The sequence below is a fragment of the Ranitomeya variabilis genome, chromosome 2, assembly GCF_051348905.1.
Source record: "Ranitomeya variabilis isolate aRanVar5 chromosome 2, aRanVar5.hap1, whole genome shotgun sequence".
NCBI classification, from domain to species: Eukaryota; Metazoa; Chordata; class Amphibia; order Anura; family Dendrobatidae; genus Ranitomeya; species Ranitomeya variabilis.
The window spans coordinates 64,168,799-64,190,753 of NC_135233.1; the positions used below are offsets into that span (position 1 = coordinate 64,168,799).

Here is a 21,955-nt window from a genome sequence, read left to right on the forward strand (position 1 = left end):
CTAAGCATTTAACATCCACTTTCTGATTCATACCCTGATTCCAAGGTAGTGTTTTATTCAGAGATTCAGCGTAGACTTCAATTCCAATCTCGTTCTCTATGTGAACTAATTGTCTGTGGAAATAAAAGGAAAAAAATACAAGAAAGAAATCTTAGTAAAGAGGGCAATCATTGGAAACAGGTCTTTTAATTTGTTTACGGTGCTGAGTGATGGACATGCTTCATTCATTCGCCCTTTGTCAGGACTCGCAGGGTTTTTGTCTGACCATATTCAATTTGCTGACTCAACTGTGGGCATGATGGCTCCAAAATGGTCAGTATGCGCCGACCAGCTGGGAGGTGAAGCGATGGACATTTGTCGTCTTTGTGTCATTATGTGTATGACTTCATTTCAGAAGCGGTCAGGATCTCTTGGGCATGGCTAATGAACAACACATTCTTCAACACTGCCAATGTATAAATACCACAGTAAATCCTGGCGCGTGCCACAGTTAAACAAGATTTGGTCATGCCCCTACTCCCTTGCAATTAGTGGGAAGATTGACACAAAATCCGCTGCTTCAGGATCCTACCTGGTAGCACTGGACCCTTTGATTTGCAACAAATTTGGCATGGGGCTAAAATATGGAGGAAAAACAAGGTGATCCAATGTTTTTTTTTACCCTTTAAAGCTCACACAAGAATCTCTGTTTGCTGCAGGTTTCCTCCGGTGACATGACTTCAGAGTAGTTTTCATTAGCAACAGCCATCGGATAATAAAATCCAAAATTTATGGCCAATCTGTCATCCATGATAAGTAGTTAGACAAGCCAGAGCAGGTAGAGTTTGCTCAATATGGTAGTCATGCAGGAGGTCAGGGCAGGCGGCAGACAAGAATCAAGGTCAGGATGCAAAGCTGGTAATAAAACATAACACATACAGTTTGCACATAGAACAGTCAAAGATCCTTAAGCAAAAGGCAATGCAGAAGTGTCTCTTATAGACATGGGTTCCCTTCACGACCTATGACGTATAGTTACGTCATAGGCCGTGTCCCTCCTTTTGATGCGGGCTCTGACGCTGAATTCCATCTTTCCTGGCCCATGACAGCTGATTTGATCAGCTGTCATATGCCCCTAACAGCCGTGGGAGGAATCGCGATCCACACACAACTTTTAACATGTTAAATGCCGCTGTCAATCTCTGACAGCAGCAGAAAAACTCGCTCAAAGCAGATGCGCGTCACAGACCCTGCCCATCACATGATCGAAGGGCGCTGATGGGTTGGCACGACAGCCAAGGGTCTGCAGAAGACCCCTGTGCTTCTCATTGCAGATCTCCCATGAACGCCGCCCCATGGCTGCCATTCATAGGAGATGATGATTTCTACTACACTTAGCAGGGCTTCAGCGGACATGTGAATGGCCCCATAGACTATCACAATAAACATGTTGATCCAGAGGAAGGAAAAAAAAAACCCATGCGGCAAAGAGTGAGCTCCACATTGGGGAAAAAAATTCCTTCCCGACGCCCATGAATGGGAGAATAAATCTTAGTAATGTGCAACCAATTTGGTGAGACAGCCTATTTAATAAGTCATTGTTAAACTGTACAATGCAACTTATACTGCAAATTATATGCAGAATATTGGCGACCCGTGTACCATGTAAAAGGACAAGATATCATAAGCATATGCTAACTGAAAAAATTGGAGGTCTGATCTCTATAACCTCCACCAATAAACCACCACTGTTGTACTATATCATCAACTGTGCAGGTTCATTCACTTGCAAGAGTGGATGGCCCAGAACACCTCTGTGCAGAAATGGACTGTAAAGGAGACTCATCGCGGAATCAGTGCTTCGGCCCCATCTTCCCCAGGAGCAACGGACGTCCAAGAGCTCAGACCCCTGACGATCATAAAATGTTGACCTATTCTACTGATATGTGATCACGACTGGTTTCAGACTTGTGTTTGGCAGGGCTGCGGATGAAAGCCTTCTTCCTCCGTTAAGCGGGGCTTATCAGAGGAAGAAGGCTGCCATCCGCAGCACTGCTGAACGCTAGTGTGAAACCAGCCTTTATTGGAATACCCCATCAAGTAGTAGTGGTCTACAGTACAACAGGGACCTGCGAGCCCTGGAATAGAAATGTAGGTGTAAATTCTTATCACGGAAGGAAGTCAGTGCTCGTAAACTATTACCGGATACGTTAACCAGTAGTTTATTGCATGTTCCAAATCCATCGCTGCACTGCTCTCCACAACCGATGAGGACCGCAAGTATTAAACATGCTCATTGCTGTATTCAGAATATGCACACTGGCTTGGCCAACCTGACATATGTGGAGGAAATCTGATTTCTGCCAAAGAGCTGTAACTCATTATTTTGCATGCTCCCAAAGGTTAATGTGCACTGAGTGCATGGTTGGCGATACGAAGAGCAGGGATCCATGTTTATGCATAGAAGTTAATTGGAGCATTTGGATGACAAAAGATTATGAAAACATGGCAGACAGACGCTAGACAGAGTGATGGTGAATGAAAGAATTTAATTTACTACCCATGTAGTTTAATAGAGCCAAGAAATCCTATGCTTGTTGGCAGTTTATGAAACTTTACTACCAAGACTTATTGTTTTATTTTATAATGTCAGTAGAAAATCAGACTTTTTTTTTTTAAAATCTTTATTCTTATTATCAAAAAATGTAGGTTACACCATTATATTCTTAGACAAAGGGGAACTCATTATCTATATATATAATTGCCTAAGGTCCACTTCCGTCTGTTTGTCTGTCGCGGAAATCCCGCTTTTCAAAAGCTTGGCGGCGAAACGTGCGTCAGGGGGCTCCTGGTGATCAGTGGGAGAGCTGTCCGGCTACATTATGGGTAAGCATGCGTAGGCATTTTACTTGTTTTAAGGCCCCGTCTCACATAGCGAGATCGCTAGCGAGATCGCTGCTGAGTCACTAGTTTTGTGACGCAACAGCGACCTCAGTAGCGATCTCGCTATGTGTGACACGTACCAGCGATCAGGCCCCTGCTGCGAGATCGCTGGTCGTGTCGGAATGGCTTGGACCTTTTTTTGGTCGCTGAGGTCCCGCTGACATCGCTGAATCGGTGTGTGTGACACCGATCCAGTGATGTCTTCACTGGTAACCAGGGTAAACATCGGGTTACTAAGCGCAGGGCCGCGCTTAGTAACCCGATGTTTACCCTGGTTACCAGCGTAAATGTAAAGAAAACCAAACAGTACATACTCACATTCTGATGTCCGTCAGGTCCCTTGCCGTCTGCTTCCTGCTCTGACTGAGTGCTGCCGTACAGTGAGAGCACAGCACAGCAGTGACGTCACCGCTGCGCTCTGCTCTCACTGTACGGCGGCTCAGTCAGAGCAGGAAGCAGACGGCAAGGGACCTGACGGACACCGAAAGGCGAGTATGTACTGTTTGTTTTTTTGGTAACCAGGGTAAACATCGGGTTACTAAGCGCGGCCCTGCGCTTAGTAACCCGATGTTTACCCTGGTTACCCGGGTGCTGCAGGGGGACTTCGGCATCGTTGAAGACAGTTTCAACGATGCCGAAGTCGTTCCCCTGATCGTTGGTCGCTGGAGAGAGCTGTCTGTGTGACAGCTCCCCAGCGACCACACAACGACTTACCAACGATCACGGCCAGGTCGTATCGCTGGTCGTGATCGTTGGTAAATCGCTATGTGAGACGGGGCCTTTAGGAGCGTTCCCTGTGGGATACTGTCCTTGGCACCTTTAGATTGTATGGGAACTATCCTGTGTGTATAGGCTTTACTTACAATAGCCTAATTGCTATCAGCATGCCTGCCTCCGGATTTACATAGCGTCTCCCACTCACACCAGTCTACCTACAGTTTCTTTCTGTATCAACTACCTGTATGGTGCATAAATTTTATTATATATCATTTTTGTTATGTATTGTTGTACTAATAAAGTTGTCTTTTCTATTATAATTTTTGGGATTAGTTTACTCCTTTTTTTCGCTGTAGTCTGTGGGCTGTGTTATATACTATGTGGGCTGTGCTATATACTACGTGGCTGTGCAATATGCTAAGTGGCTGTGCTATATACTACGTGGCTGTGCTATATACTACGTGGCTGTTATATACTACGTGGGCTGTGTTATATACTACGTGGGCTGTGTTTTATACTACGTGGCTGTGCTATATACTATGTGGCTGTGCTATATACTACGTGGGCTGTGTTATATGCTACGTGGGCTGTTATATATTACGTGGCTATGCTATACACTACGTAGCTGTGTTATACACTATGTCACTGTGCTATGTACTACGTGGGCTGTGCTATATACTACGTGGGCTGTGCTATGTACTATGTGGGCTGTGCTATATACTACGTGGGCTGTTATATACTACGTGGGCTGTGTTATATACTGCGTGGGCTGTGTTATATACTACGTAGGCTGTGTTATATACTACATGGGCTGTGCTATATACTACGTGGCTGTGCAATATACTACGTGGCTGTGTTATATACTACGTGGCTGTGTTATATACTACGTGGCTGTGCTATATACTACATGGGCTGTTATATGCTACGTGGGCTGTTATATATTACGTGGCTATGCTATATGCTATATGGCTGTGTTATATACTATGTGGACTGTGCTATATACTACGTGGACTGTGCTATATACTACGTGGGCTGTGCTATATACTATGTGGGCTGTGTTATATACTGCGTGGGCTGTGTTATATACTACGTGGGTTGTTATATACTATGTGGGCTATGCTATATACTACGTGGCTGTGCTATATACTACATGGCTGTGTTATATACTACGTGGCTGTGCTATATACTACGTGGGCTGTGCTATATACTACGTGGGCTGTGTTATATACTGCGTGGGCTGTTATATACTACGTGGGCTGTGTTATATACTGCGTGGGCTATGCTATATACCACGTGGCTGTGCTATATACTACGTGGCTGTTATATACTACGTGGCTGTGTTATATACTACGTGGCTGTGCTATATACTACATGGGCTGTGCTATATGATACGTGGCCTGTTATATACTACGTGGCTGTGCTATATACTACGTGGCTGTGCTACATACTATGTGGCTTGCTATATACTACGTGGGCTGTGTTATATGCTACGTGGCTGTGCAATATACTACGTGGGCTGTGCTATATGCTACGTGGGCTGTGTTATATGCTACGTGGCTGTGCTATATACTACGTGGGCTGTGTTATATGCTACGTGGCTGTGCTATATACTACGTGGGCTGTGTTATATGCTACGTGGCTGTGCAATATACTACGTGGGCTGTGTTATATGCTACATGGCTGTGCTATATGCTACGTGGGCTGTGTTATATACTACATGGGCTGTTATATGCTACGTGGCTGTGCTATATAATACATGGCTGTTACATACTACGTGGCTGTGTTACATACTACGTGGCTGTGCTATATACTACGTGGCTGTGCTATATACTATGTGGGCTGTGTGATATGCTACGTGGGCTGTGCAATATACTACGTGGCTGTGTTATATGCTACGTGGCTGTGATATATGCTACGTCGGCTGTGCAATATACTACGTGGCTGTGTTATATGCTACGTGGGCTGTGTTATATACTACGTGGGCTGTGTTATATGCTACGTGGCTGTGCTATATTTCTCTTCTGTATCTGTGCATCATGAATCGTGGTATGTGTTATATGCTACGTGGCTGTGCTATATTTCTCTTCTGTATCTGTGCATCATGAATCATGGTATGTGTTAAAGGGGGGGCCCACTGAGACTCTTTCGCCTGGGGCCCTCAAAAACCTGGAGCCGGCCCTGGCTTCACTGATTGGTCGCGCCTGGCCGGGCGTGACCAATCAGCGACAGGCGCAGTCCGGCCACGAATTGGCACGGGATTTGAACCACGCTTCGCTGATTGGTCACGCCCGGCCGTCCGAATCCTGTGTATTCATTGCATTATTCTTAAATCTTCATAAATAAACTACATACATATTCTAGAATACCCAATGCGTTAGAATTGGGCCACCATCTAGTTATTACATAGTACAGATAAATTGTATTTTAGCTCCCGTTGCCTGTATCCAAGAGATGCTAAGAAGTCCACGTGCATATAGTGCTCAAAAGAATAAACAGAACACTAAAATACCACATCCTAGATATTACTGAATGAAATATTCCAGTTGCATATCTTTATTCATTTCATAGTGGAATGCATTGAGAGCAATAAAACAAACATAAATATGATAAATGTAAATCAAAATTAATATCCCATTTAGGTCTGGATTTAGAATGATACTCAAAATCAAAGTTGAAAATCGAATTACAGGATGATTCAACTTCAGTGGAAACACCTCAAGACAAGGAAATGATGCTCAGTAGTGTGCGTGGCCTCCACGCACCTGTATGACCTCCCTACAACGCTTGGTCATGGATCTAATGAGTGAGCGGATGTTCTCCTAAGGGATCTTTTAACAGACCTGGATTAAAGCATTAGTCAACTCCTGGACAGTCTGTGGTGCATTTGGCATTGGTGGATGGAACGAGACATGATGTCTCAGATGTGCTCGACTGGATTCAGGTCTGGGCAACGGGCAGGTCAGTCCGTAGCATCAATGCCTTCACCATGCAGGAACGAGGAGATTTCTCAACGCATTCCACTATGTAATGAATAAAGATTTTCAACTGGCGTATTTTATTCAGTGATATCTAGGATGTGGAATTTTAGCGTTCCCTTTATTTCTTTGAGCAGTGAATATTCTTCAAGTTGTATAGAGCCATACTACTAACATTTATAGAGCTCATGGAAATATATAAATGCAAATTCATTTATATAATTTATACAATCCGATTTTCTGGATTTTATTTTTGATATTCTATCTCTCAATGTTAAAATTAACCTACCCTTAAAATTATACTGTTCATGTCTTTGTCAGTGGGCAAACTTACAAAATCAGCAAGAGATCAAATACTTATTTCCCCAACTGTATAGTGCTTGCCATCACTACCAAACAGAATAAACTTGGATTCATCTGACCACAACACCTTAGACCAATCTGTCTCTTTCCATTGACTGTGTTCTTTGGCAAACTCAAGTTGGACCTTCCGGGTTCTTTGCAGAATTGATAGGCTTCTTGACTGGAACTCATACATTCAACCCTACGGCTCTTAGCCGTCGCACCACAGTTTGGCGACTCACTTTGATTCTTCATTCATTACGTGCAAAATTTGTACAGCACTTTTATCGACATCAGATACTGACTTTTTCTTAATAATGTGATCAACTTTGGGGGAAGTTTTCCGTGGTTGTCCACTTCTAGGTTTGTCAGCTGTTCTATAACTTCTTTTTCTTATTACACCTTCTTTATTATACGTGGCAATTGAGTCTGAGAGAAGTTGAATTCCATAGCTACCTCTTTTTGGCTTTTGCCTGACTTCACTCTCAGAATAATAAGCTTCCTGACACCTGTGGATAAATTTGGCTTTGCCATGTTTTAACCGAAAAACACACAAACAGAAAACAAATTATAGGCAAAATTCGACTACCCATGACACAATATGCAACACATTTGACACAGAAAAAGTTGAAAACTAACACATAAATGGGATACAACAATGTCCCCACAATTTTCATCCTTATAGCTGACAACCATTTGCTTCCAGTTTACTAAAATTACCAGGAAAATGGCATCACAACAATCAAACAGAAGTATTCACACATAAAAAAAGCAAAACTTTTGGTGGCCCCTGTTTCTTAGAACCTATATTATAACGAGTATACATTATCTATGCCGCATTATATGGCAGATACACTGCAGAGCAAAAGAGAAACAATGTTTTCAACTTTTGACTTTCAGGGTATGTGCACACGTTCAGGATTTTTCGCGATAAAAACGCATACATATGCATTCTATCATTTAGAATGCATTCCGCAATTTTTGTGCACATGATGCATTTTTTTCCGCAAAAAAAAACCGCATCGCGGTAAAAAAGCAGCATGTTCATTAATTTTGCAGACTTTTCGTGTTTTTCCCGCTATTTAACGCATTGGGAAAGCTCCGGAAAAAAACGCGGAAAAAATATGCAAAAAACGCATGCGGATTTCTCGCAGAAATGTCCGTTTTTTTGTCAGAAAATTTCAGCAAGAAATCCTGAACGTGTGCACATACCCTCAGTCTCCATATCTCGCCATCCACTACTGCTCGGATCGTGAGACCTACATCATTCTATAGACAATTATCTTGGCTATCTCATACATAAATATGACTTGCAACTATTTCGCATATGATTAGTTATGCAGATTCTTGTCATGTCACTGCATTATTAGGGTTTTTCTCCTGGTGGTGGAGAAAACTTTTTCTTCCTGTATACTAGAAATTACAACCCGGTCTTACATCCCCTAATAGCTCAGTGTGTTATTAGGTTGATTTCCAAGCTAATGGTCACTGATTCGAATCAAGGAGCAGACACACAAAAAAAAAGAATTTCTGAAGAAAAGAGAAATGGCATCATCCAGCTCATTGATAGCGGTCTCTTGGCCAAGAAAATTGCCAAACTGCATCAGGGAGTGCCAAAACGAAAATGAAGTCCATCCATCCATTCAGAAGCCAAAAGGTGGACATCCTGGAAAAATATCAGTGCAACAAACACTGCTGTGGAGGTGGCTCGTATGCTCCCTAATAGTGAGATCACAGATGTCCATGCCAGCGCTGTGTGACGCACATTACATAAGACTGGAAAAGTGGTCTGAAAAAAAGGGGTGAAGCCTTCGGCTTCAATACCGTAATAAAAAAGTACCAAAAGTAGACAGGAGAAGATTGGAAACGCGTAATTTGAAGCGATGAGATGAGTGTCAATAGACTAGGCTCTGATGGGAGCAAATGGGTCTGGAAGAAACAAGGGAAAAAGGGGCTAATGGATCAAGAAATTGAAGAAACTGTTAAGTTTGGTGGAGGAAGCCTGATGATATTGGGGTTGTTTCACAGCCAAAGACATTGGATAGTTGACAAAGATCGATGGTGGTCTTAGTGCTGAGCTCTATGTGAGTATCCTACAAGATTTTTCACTTCGTACACTCGAGTACTACGAATATGAAAAGGACAACATAGTGTTCCAGCAGGACAACGACCCAAAGCATATATCAAGATTGGCGAAGAACTGGTTCGATGACAATGGAGTAGAGGTGCTGGATTGGCCCCCACAATCACCAGACCTCAACCCATTCGAACACTTGTGGGTAGAGTTGAAGAAAAGCTGTATACATACCCAAGTGGGTCGACCAGTATGCAACAACTTTGGGAATGTATAGAAGAGACCTGGGATCAGATTTTGGTCAAGACCTGCTTAAATCTGATCAAGAGCATGTCTAGAAGGATTCAGGCAGTGTTGAAAGCCAAAGGTGGATTTACAAAATACTAACAAAAATTAACATTTAGATTTTTAGGAGTAAAACACTGACATGACAAAAATCTGCATAACTAATAATATGATAAATAGTTGCAAGTCATATTTATGCATGAGATAGTCTACAAAATTATGGTAGTCTCATGTTTGAAGCTGTAGTGGATGGTGAGATATGGAACCTGAAAGTCAAAAGTTCAAACACTGTTACCCTTTTGCTCATCAGTGTATATATGTATTATCTGCGCCTTCCTCTCTTGAGGCACATATGTTTTATATTTTATATGTTATTTAATCATTTACTAATAAACTCAAATTTTAAGGATTTATGTTTCACTTCTTTTACCCTGTGCACGTAGTGAGATTTATATACGTAACAGGGTAAATACATAACGTGTGCACATACCCGTAGAATATATTCACACATATACACTTAACCACCACTATCCAGCTAAGCAGTGACCATTTATTAGGATGGCAGAGATCTGTGGTGAGGAACGCACACTCACTCCAGTAAAATTATGGCAATGTCAGATTGCAACAGTCCATCCCATAGGATGTTACAATTCTGATGAATTCCAGTGTTTACTGTGCAATACGTCGTACAATCCTAGGCCCCATTGTGCGCTTTTTTTCAAGCAGTGGACTACAACAGGTACACGGCCCTCTCACATGGGTGTGTGGAATTATAATGTGCGATGCAACACCTTAGGGGCTTTCAAGATACGAATAACAAAAAAGTGATAATAAAGCCTATTTCCTAGTAATTAATCATATTAAAACTGTCATTTCCTGCACAGGAAGATCAAAATACCATCCAGGAATTTAAAGGGGTTGTCTCATAACAGCTATACAGCAGAGGACGAGCGCTCCGCTGTATCTAAACTCCCATAGCAGTGAATGGAGAGAGCTGGCTCATCCAGGGCCAGCGCTACTGTCATTGTGGTCCGCACCAGTCAGAACGAGGGATCAGGGACCCCCATGCTAAAAAACAGGTGCTGGTCCCATAGGTGGCACGCAGATGTATTATACATTTATCATGTGGATTTACCAATTGTTTAAAGAGGAGCTGATCAATATCAAAGTGGTGGAAAAAAAAAGTAATGGCACATACTAGCACAATTATTCTACATCTATGTATGAGAGGCATGCATGTATTCGGAGTGTAATGATATGACAGAGGGGTGCTTGTTGCAGTGATGGTGTTTCCATTTGTTTTCACCATCTTGCATTTTATTTATTTTACTCATTTACATAGCGCCATTAATTCCACAGAACTTTACAGACATTATCATCACTGTCCCCATTGGGGCTCACAATCTAGATTCCCGATCAGTATGTCTTTGGAGTGTGGGAGGAAACCAGAGAACCCGGAGGAAACCTACGCAAACGCGGGGAGAACATACAAACTCCTTGCAGATGTTGTCCTTGGTGGGATTTGAACCCAGCGCTGCAAGGCTGCAGTGCTAACCACTGAGCCACCGTACAGTGCTAACCACTGAGCCATTTTAAACACATTCTCCTGATCTGTCATTTCAGAGGACAACAATACGATGTACTGACCCAACCATCAAACCAGATTTGCAGCTTTGCTGTCCTCACTCTCACATCTGGATACCATCTGATTTACTTTTTAACACCTAGATACTGCGCTGCTGAGTCACCAGCGGAGAAGACAATTCACGTTCTCCTGGATTCCATCATACCGGTGTTACTGCCGTACTGAGAAAGGTGCTTTTTATAGTCTTGGTCTAGGTTCCTTACCAAACTGTATCTGCTATTAGTACAAATCAGTTAAGCAAATAGAAAAAGTTGTGATTATAAAGATTGATGGAAAAAAAGTGCATTTTTTTGTGACACGGCTGTTATTTTGTTTTGCTACTTCCATGCAGACATCATCCTGAAATGAGCTGGTGCACAGGAGGATGGAGTTAGAGAGAGCACCACTTTCTGGACTGTCGTGTGGCTCCTAATTCATAGAGTTGAAGGGCTAAAATTTCTCTTTGTTGTAGGGAGACTTACAGGCCATGCAATGCTGCAAATAGCCTCTTCACAGAAAAAAGACCACAGTCTCTCTTAGTGCCACCTATTGAAGGCAGCAATTTAAAAAGATGATATTAATTACTCAAAGGGCCTTGCCACATGGCCGGATAAGAACTCAAACCAGAAACTCTATTTGCAGACATGCTTCGGGATTTTTGCCCCTTATCAGTGCAAAGCAAGAGAATTGGTTGACTAGAAGGGTCCTAAACACCCAGCCAACTAATTCTGCTGTTTTGCACTGATGTGGGGCAAAATCCCTGAATCACGCGTCTGCAAAAGGAGTTTCTGGTTTGGATTCTAATCCTAAATTATGTGGAAATGCTATTTAAAAAGTCAATATTGACTTTAAGACTGCTGCCTCCAATAGGTGGCACTGGAGACCCTGTGTTCTTTTTCTATGAAGAAGCTATTTGCATATCTAAATTCCTAGGGGAGTATTGCATGTCCTGTAAAGGTACCGTCACACTAAACGATATCGCTAGCGATCCGTGACGTTGCAGCGTCCTCGCTAGCGATATCGTTTAGTTTGACACGCAGCAGCGATCAGGATCCTGCTGTGATGTCGCTGGTCGCTGAATAAAGTCCAGAACTTTATTTGGTCGTCCGATCGCCGTGTATCGTTGTGTTTGACACCAAAAGCAACGATACCAGCGATATTTTACACTGGTAACCAGGGTAAACATCGGGTTACTAAGCGCAGGGCCGCGCTTAGTAACCCGATGTTTACCCTGGTTACCAGCGTAAAAGTAAAAAAAACAAACAGTACATACTCACCTGCACGTCTCCCAGCGTCTGCTTCCTGCTCTGACTGAGATCCGGCCCTAAAGAGAAAGTGAAAGCACAGCGGTGACGTCACCGCTGTGCTGTTAGGGCCGGAGCTCAGTCAGTCAGGAAGCAGAGGCTGGGGGACGCGCTGGTGAGTATGTGCTGTTTGTTTTTTTTACTTTTACGCTGGTAACCAGGGTAAACATCGGGTTACTAAGCGCGGCCCTGCGCTTAGCAACCCGATGTTTACCCTGGTTACCCGGGGACCTCGGCATCGTTGGTCGCTGGAGAGCGGTCTGTGTGACAGCTCTCCAGCGACCAAACAGCGACGCTGCAGCGATCGACATCGTTGTCGCTATCGCTGCAGCGTCGCTTAATGTAACGGTACCTTAAGTCTCCTTATAATAACTTGTCGGTCTGAACAAGGAGAAACCTTACCCCTTTGATCCCATCAAATAGGAGTCATACGGCAATGTATTAGAGCCTCATGCACCTATATAGCGGCACTATTTATCCATGTGCCTCTATTAGGTGGTGAGAGTTCCTGTACTTTTTCTCTCTGAAGAAGCTATTTGCATATTCTGATTTCATATGGATGCATTTAGAGATTTTTTTAATGACACATACTGTACAAATTGGCTAAAAAATAAATAGTGGCAAGCTCCATTACATGTTGATTATATTGATATATTCGTTCCAAAAAAAACAGATCTACATTTTTTTTTTCAACTGTTATTCCGAGCAAATATTATCTAGGAGTAACAAATACATGGTTGTAAAATTGCACTTTGTGTATTTGTGTCTCCAAATAAGTGAGAAAAGCAAAGTGCACCCTCTTTGAACTTCTGCATTTGACAAGGTGGTCACACTTGCTGATGAACAATCAAGGGCATTTGATTAGCAGCACCTAGCAGCTATTTACACTCCATTTCTATGGAAGCAGTAAGGGTGTACTTAATTTTTCACCAATAACGCAATATAATTTGTCAGGTGTCGTCCTTCATCTCAGTTTGTAGTTACCTAATTTTAGGACCAGACAGTCACGTTCAGGGGCATACAGCAGATATTCAGTAGTGGACATGTCTGCATTGGCCACGTGTCTACATTGGCAGCGATGCGTAATGTCTAATTTAACTTTGGTGGTGATGCAGGCAAACTGAACACTCACGGCTAGATTCCCCCTGTGAGCGTCCCAGTGGGTGAGGACATGTCCAGGTAGAAGGGTCCTATAGCAGTAAACCTAGCAAGTAGGAATTGTCCAATGCAAAGAACTCCATTGAGAACAAGATGTCCCAATAAAAGAGGTGTAGACACCAGTTTTTCTCGTACGAGTACTACCTGCGTTTTTCAAAGAGAGAACCCGCACCTATAATAGTTTATGGAGATGTTCACATGCCCGTGTAATTTTGTGGACAGAGTAAGTTTGGTCACACCTGCTCATACAATCGTTTTTCCGTGTTCTTATTAGAATGTGCACATTGTAGATTCAGACTGACGGCAGCGAAACCACGAAGGAACACAAATCACATTTCCTCCTCCATACTTCACAGTGAGCACCACACATATAGAAAACTATCCGCTCATCTTTCAGCTTCTCGCAAACACATGGTGGTTGGTAACAAATTAATCAAATTTGGACTCATCAGACCACAGTACAGATTTCCACTAATCTAATGTGCAATTCTTATATTTCTTGGCCTAAAGAAGTTTCTTCTTGTTTGCAATCCTCCGTAGTGGCTGCTTTGCAGCAATTAGATAATTAAGACCTGTTCTTCGCAGGATCTTCTGGACCGTTTAGGAAGCTGCTTGAGATAATGTCAAATGTGTGTAAAGCGGCACTGGCGTAAGAGGGGGATGTTTTGAGAAATCCAGGGTACAACACCTATTCTGGTTTGCTTCATGTGTGTTTCTTTACTCACTGCTTCCATACATGTTCCTTCATGGTTTTATTTCCTTCAGTCTGAATCTACAAATGTGCATATTTAAATAAGAACAAGGAAAACTAGTGGATGAAGAAGTGTATCCAAGTTTTTGACATTTTATATCTACAGACGATATCTGCATATATATCTAATTAAAGAGGACCAGTCACAAGTTCAAAAGTGGCCAATTTTTTTTTTTGTTGTTGTTCCTGCTCCCCTTCCCGAGTACTCCAATTTTTTTCAACACGACATATGGTTCCAGTGGTATGGGCCTTTTGATTTAGTGGTAATTTAAAGGGCGAGTGGCACACAGGTTAATAATGCAGAGCAGCCAAAAGGCACGCCCCCGAGGATCCTGTGAGCCACGCCTCCTTCCTAAAGAGCATCAAAATTAGCATTAAATAAAAGGACAATATCACTGTAACATTATGGCAGATTAAAAAGAAAATGTAATACTCTGGGGAGCAGCAGGAATAAAATAAGAACGAAACTAGTGCCACAGACTGCATCTTTTGCATCCTGTAAACAACAGATCGAAACGGATATGTGCACAAATGTATGTCAAAAGTACATCTATTTGACTTACATTTGTATTTACAAAGAATATAATGTATAAATGTATCAGCTTAAATACATGGTGTAAAACAGGCCCAACAGAATCATATAAAGTGAGGCATAACATAACAACAAAAATGAACACAGGGAAAAAGCAGTGAACAAGTTAAGTACTACATTGTGACATGCAGGAGATTTCTTTCAAGCCTTCTGCATATCTTGAGATACCAATGCCTTCCTTAGAGATGCCACATGTCCTGTTTGTGTGCCAAGCTAAAATGCACTCAAAGACTTTGAGATGAGTAAACAAAGTCATTCTGGGATGGGCCAAGTAATAGATTAAGGTAAAATAATTGTCAAGCTTCTCTGTCAGCAAAGAGTTTATCTTGGCGCAAGGAACCTCCAACTATACATAAGACGTTTGATGAAGACTGTATGTCAGATGCCTCTTTTGTCCTCGGTACCTTAAGTAAAGGGATATTGGCATATATTTGTATAGGCAGATATCTAACTGTACTGTTTGTATGTGCAAATAATAATGCAATATAATATTCCTTCTTAAAGATCTTCAGTGTTCTAGATCTCAACGTTGGCAAAACAGTAGCAAGGAAATCAAGGAAATCTAATATTTTCTACAAGTCTAATTCCTCATCTTAGTCCCAAGGAAGTTTTCTTTTACACTATGTTCCAAATTATTATGCAAATGACATTTTTCTCGGATTTTCCTAAATGGTTGGTGCAAGAGACAGTCAGTCTAATAAAAGTCATCACCCATTAGAGTATACATCGAATTTTATTGAAAAAAACTCCCAATGATAACAGTATAATCTCCAAAATGAATAAAAACTCAAAATGCACTGTTCCAAATTATTAGGCACAGTAGAATTTCTAAACATTTCATATGTTTTAAAGAACTGAAAATGCTCATTTGTGGAATTTGCAGCATTAGGAGGTCACATTCACTGAACAAAAAAGCTATTTAACGCCAAAACATCCTAACAGGCCAAGTTACATGTTAACATAGGACCCTTCTTTGATGTCACCTTCACAATTCTTGCATCCATTGAACTTGTGAGTTTTTGGAGAGTTTCTGCTTGTATTTCTTTGCATGAAGTTGGAATAGCTTCCCAGAGCTGCTGTTTTGATGTGAACTGCCTCCCACCCTCATAGATCTTTTAGTTTATGATACTCCAAAGGTTCTCTATAGGGTTGAGTTCAGGGGAAGATGGTGGCCACACCACAAGTTTATCTTCTTTTATGCCCATAGCAGACAAAAACTCAGAGGTATTCTTTGCAGCATGAGATGGTGCATTGTCATGCATGAAGATGATTTTGCTCCTGAAGGCACATTTCTGCTGTTTATACCATGGAGGAAAGTTGTCAGTCAGAAACGCTATATACTTTGCAGAGGTCATTTTCACACCTTCAGGAACCTTAAAGGGCCCCACCAGCTGTTTCTCCATGATTCCGGCCCAAAACATGACTCCTCCACCTCCTTGCTGACGTTGCAGCCTTGTTGGGACATGGTGGCCATCCACCAACCATCCACTACTCCATCCATCTGGACCAACCAGGGTTGCTCAACACTTATCAGTAAACAAGACTGTTTGGAAATTAGTCTTCATGTATGTGTGGGCCCAATACAACCATTTCTGCTTGTGAACACTGTTTAAGGGTGGCCGAATAGTAGGTTTATGCACCACAGCAAGCCTTTGAAGGACCCTACACCTTGAGGTTCGAGGGACTCCAGAGGCACCAGCTGCTTCAAATATCTGTTTGCTGCTTTGTAATGGCTTTTTAGCAGCTGCTCTCTTAATCCGATGAACTTGCCTGGCAGAAATCTTCCTCATGATGCCTTTATCAGCACAAACACATTTGTGCTCAGATACAGCCACAAATCTCTTAACAGTACGATGATCACGCTTACGTTTTCGGGAAATTTCTAATGTTTTCATCCCTTCACCAAGGCATTGCACTATTTGATGCTTTTCAGCAGCAGAGAGATCCTTTTTCTTTCCCATGTTACTTGAAAACTGTGACCTGCTTAATAATGTGGAACATCATTTTTAAGTAGTTTTCCTTTAATTAGAATCACCCGGAAAACCAATTATCACATGTGTTTAAGATTGATTTCAGTGATCCATTGAGCCCTGAGACACAATACCATCCAAGAGTTTATTTGAAAAACAAAACAATTAAATCCTTATGACACTTAAATCGAATTTGCATAATAATTTGGAACACAGTGTAGAATGACATCAATGGTTAAACTACAGAGAAGTTTAGGTGAATTTCTCAGCATTAGAATCAGGTTGTGTTAATGTCTAGTTCGCTATGCTGGCTCATGTAGGTTTTTCAGAAAAAAACATAGAAAAAACCATGAATAATCATTAGAGGGAATAAGTCAGTAGGATGAACCGTCCTAAGCCATCTACATAGGCATGTAGGTCATAGAAATTTAATTAAAATTATACCTTCATATCTGTGATCCGATGTCTTACTCCAGAAAAATCAAAGTTTTTCTTAATATGTAAATGAGTTCTTACAATCTATGGGCTGGACATAGATCTCCCTAAGAATCTGCCTCCAGACATTATTTAATAAGGAAAGAGGGCGATAACAGTGTGAGATATGTAAATCAGATTGTCAGTCACAACTTGTCTCACACTGGTAACGTCCATTCTCATATAAAATAAGCTCTGGAGGCAGATTTCCAGGGAGATCTAGGTCAGGTCAACAGATTTTAACATTTAACGTATTTTGTGGATTATAAGACGCATCGAACCGTAAGACTAACCCCAAATATTATGGCAGAAAATAAGAACAATTTTTTATATAATACGATGGTGTGTCTTATTGTTTGATTTTATAGTAGCTCACCTGAGGGGAGGCTGTGGTGTAGCGGGGTCCCAGGAAGCAGGGTCGCTGCTGCAGGAAGCTGGCGGCAGCAGCAGAATTGGGGCAATGCTGTGGGTGCTGGGCTGGGAGGAGGGGGTGTTCAGTGGTGCGAGGCTGCGGTGGGCTCCGGGCTTTCAGAAAATGTTGGCCGAGTCCCCGAACTTCCAATCGTTTTCACTGCGGTGAACATCGTGAAAATAGCAGCGGAAAGTGACACACTTGCAGATTGAGATCTCAGGAGCCAAAATCTCAATCTGCGCATGCGCCGCCAGAGGCAGCTATTTTCCTGAAGTCCACTGCAGTGAAAATGATCGGCAGTGCGAGGACTCCACTGTGACATTTTGTGAAAGCTCGAGGCCCGCCGCAGCCTCGCACCACCGAACACCCCCCTCCTCCCAGCTTGGGGCTCGCAGCATCGCTCTGCTCCTGCCAGCTTCTTGCAGCAACGGCCCTGCCTCCTGAGAACCCGCTCCACCGCAGCCACGCTCACCTTGGTAAGCTACATTTGGATTATAAGAGGTACTCCCGTTTTCACCCCAATTTTGGGGGAAAAAGTGAGTCTTGTGATCTGAAAAATACGGTACATACAGTGGGGCAAAAAAGTATTTAGTCAGTCAGCAATAGTGCAAGTTCCACCACTTAAAAAGATGAGAGGCGTCTGTAATTTACATCATAGGTAGACCTCAACTATGGGAGACAAACTGAGAAATAAAAATCCAGAAAATCACATTGTCTGTTTTTTTATCATTTTATTTGCATATTATGGTGGAAAATAAGTATTTGGTCAGAAACAAAATTTCATCTCAATACTTTGTAATACATCCTTTGTTGGCAATGACAGAGGTCAAACGTTTTCTGTAAGTCTTCACAAGGTTGCCACACACTGTTGTTGGTATGTTGGCCCATTCCTCCATGCAGATCTCCTCTAGAGCAGTGATGTTTTTGGCTTTTCGCTTGGCAACACGGACTTTCAACTCCCTCCAAAGGTTTTCTATAGGGTTGAGATCTGGAGACTGGCTAGGCCACTCCAGGACCTTGAAATGCTTCTTACGAAGCCACTCCTTCGTTGCCCTGGCGGTGTGCTTTGGATCATTGTCATGTTGAAAGACCCAGCCACGTTTCATCTTCAATGCCCTTGCTGATGGAAGGAGGTTTGCACTCAAAATCTCACGATACATGGCCCCATTCATTCTTTCATGTACCCGGATCAGTCGTCCTGGCCCCTTTGCAGAGAAACAGCCCCAAAGCATGATGTTTCCACCACCATGCTTTACAGTAGGTATGGTGTTTGATGGATGCAACTCAGTATTCTTTTTCCTCCAAACACGACAAGTTGTGTTTCTACCAAACAGTTCCAGTTTGGTTTCATCAGACCATAGGACATTCTCCCAAAACTCCTCTGGATCATCCAAATGCTCTCTAGCAAACTTCAGACGGGCCCGGACATGTACTGGCTTAAGCAGTGGGACACGTCTGGCACTGCAGGATCTGAGTCCATGGTGGCGTAGTGTGTTACTTATGGTAGGCCTTGTTACATTGGTCCCAGCTCTCTGCAGTTCATTCACTAGGTCCCCCCGCGTGGTTCTGGGATTTTTGCTCACCGTTCTTGTGATCATTCTGACCCCACGGGGTGGGATTTTGCGTGGAGCCCCAGATCGAGGGAGATTATCAGTGGTCTTGAATGTCTTCCATTTTCTAATTCTTGCTCCCACTGTTGATTTCTTCACTCCAAGCTGGTTGGCTATTGCAGATTCAGTCTTCCCAGCCTGGTGCAGGGCTACAACTTTGTTTCTGGTGTCCTTTGACAGCTCTTTGGTCTTCACTATAGTGGAGTTTGGAGTCAGACTGTTTGAGGGTGTGCACAGGTGTCTTTTTATACTGATAACAAGTTTAAACAGGTGCCATTACTACAGGTAATGAGTGGAGGAAAGAAGAGACTCTTAAAGAAGAAGTTACAGGTCTGTGAGAGCCAGAAATCTTGATTGTTTGTTTCTGACCAAATACTTATTTTCCACCATAAAATGCAAATAAAATGATAAAAAAAACAGACAATGTGATTTTCTGGATTTTTATTTCTCAGTTTGTCTCCCATAGTTGAGGTCTACCCATGATGTAAATTACAGACGCCTCTCATCTTTTTAAGTGGTGGAACTTGCACTATTGCTGACTGATTAAATACTTTTTTGCCCCACTGTATAAGAAAAAGGTGGATTTATCTGGAATAAGACATCTGAGAGCAGATATCAAATAATAATTCTATTCAGCTACCTATGACCTGCGTGCCCATATAGATGGCTTAGAACTGCGGATCCTACTGACAGATTTCCTATAAAGAGTAAAGGATTCTGAGTACAAATTTGTGTCAATGGGATGGGGTGACTCTCTGGACTCCCGACCTTAAGCCTTGGGTCAAGAAGATCAGTGCATCCCATCATATGTGGTCAGGAAAGCTTTTGCAATTTTTTTAATTGCCAAACCTTTCTTGCTTAAACATGATGTTAGGGCATGTTAGGGTACTGTCACACCGTGCAATTTTCGTCGCTACGACGGCACGATCCGTGACGTCGCAGCGTCGTATGAGTATCGCTCCAGCGTCGTAGACTGCGGTCACACTTTGCAATCACGGCGCTGGAGCGATGCCGAGGTTCGCTGGTAACCAGGGTAAACATCGGGTTACTAAGCGCAGGGCCGCGCTTAGTAACCCGATGTTTACCGTGGTTACCAGCGTAAAAGTAAAAAAAAAAAAACCGTACATACTCACCATGTGATGTCCGTCAGGTCCCTTGCAGTCTGCTTCCTGCTCTGACTGAGTGCAGCCGTACAGTGAGAGCAGAGCGCAGCGGTGATCACCGCTGTGATCTGCTCTCACTTTCCGGCCGGCGCTCACAGTCAGAGTGGGAAGCAGACTGCAAGGGACCTGACGGACATCACATGGTGAGTATGTACGGTTTGTTTGTTTTTACTTTTACGCTGGTAACCACGGTAAACATCGGGTTACTAAGCGCGGCCCTGCGCTTAGTAACCCGATGTTTACCCTGGTTACCAGCGAACGCATCGCTGGATCGCTGTCACACACAACGATCCAGCGATGACAGCGGCAGATCCAGCGACGAAAGAAAGTTTCAAACGATCTGCTACGACGTACGATTCTCAGCAGGGTCCCTGATCGCTGCTGCGTGTCAGACACTGCGATATCGTAACGATATCGCTAGAACGTCACGAATCGTACCGTCGTAGCGATCGTAATTGCACTGTGTGACAGTACCTTAGGCTATGGGTTGAACTAGATGGACTTAAAGTCTTCCTTCAACCTTAATAACTATGTAACTATGTTACTGGATCTAAATATACAATGTCATATGGAGATTGACTAAAAGCCAAAATGTTTATATGGCTGAGCTCTGCCTCGTGGTGGGAGAGCCACTGGCTCATCATCCTTACAAGTCTATTTCTGCAACTCCTCCAGAAGTGAATGGAGAAGGTACCATTCACCGACCTCAGCAGAATATGAAGCGGCTCATGAGAGAGATCATGGTCTGCCTATCTAAAAGTAGGCTGTAATTCTTACGACGGTAATATGGGACCATAATGCTCAATTAACTTCACATCTAAATATCCATCTTTTGCCGTGGAAATCAACCACGGCCACGGCCCAAGGTTTGAGTTTCAGATGTCTTGATCTTGTACATGTGGCCAAATTATCACACTGTCTTCTCATGATCTAGACATCCAGGTGCTCATTTTGATCAATAAGTATACTGTACACAGACAAAACCTTTATTGCTGCCAGTCATGAGTATGTGGTTGCTTTGTACAGGTTATTTCATGTAACAGGCATTATATAAAAAAAAAGAAAAACAAATAAAAAAGAAAAAAAACATCTTGACAGACAAAATGGCTTGCTCTACAATTCTTCGAAACAATGCAGGTAGATACTTGCAATGACAATAACACTGACTCGGTAAAGCGTCCCTATCCAGACGTCTTAATTTGATGCATTGAAATTGGTTCAATTATGCTGTATAGTGAGAATAATAACATGGGTTGTTACATGTGACGTATGGGCGACTAATGTTACCATAGCTATATTTTCTGTGTTTTCAGATGTCTCCGCTTTGCATACACTGGTAATGTATACAACTTAAAAATTCAGGTAGATATAGAGAACAGGGTCCCCAATGTCACAGAAGAATTTGGTCCATCATACCCTCCAAAAAGCAAAAACACAAAAGAGAAAAAGATATTTTACGCCTATACATTTTCACTATTTATTATAATGATATGAATAACCTTGTCAAGACCGGCCATGAGAGCAAAGTTAAGGGTGAGAAATAAATCTGAATGAAGTTTAAAACATACCTGTCCTTTATTAC

The 21,955-nt window shown here is 42.5% G+C and overlaps 1 protein-coding gene across 3 annotated transcripts in view; it reads right to left on the reverse strand.

The window, feature by feature from the left end:
• The window catches only part of WDPCP (WD repeat containing planar cell polarity effector), a 357,770-nt gene that overhangs the window by 18,769 nt on the left and 317,046 nt on the right, over positions 1-21,955 (reverse strand). For all 3 annotated transcript variants that reach the window (XM_077282497.1, XM_077282498.1, XM_077282499.1), the window contains one exon: positions 34-113. In XM_077282497.1, coding sequence (XP_077138612.1) covers positions 34-113 — 80 coding nt within the window. The remainder of the gene's footprint in view (positions 1-33; positions 114-21,955) is intronic.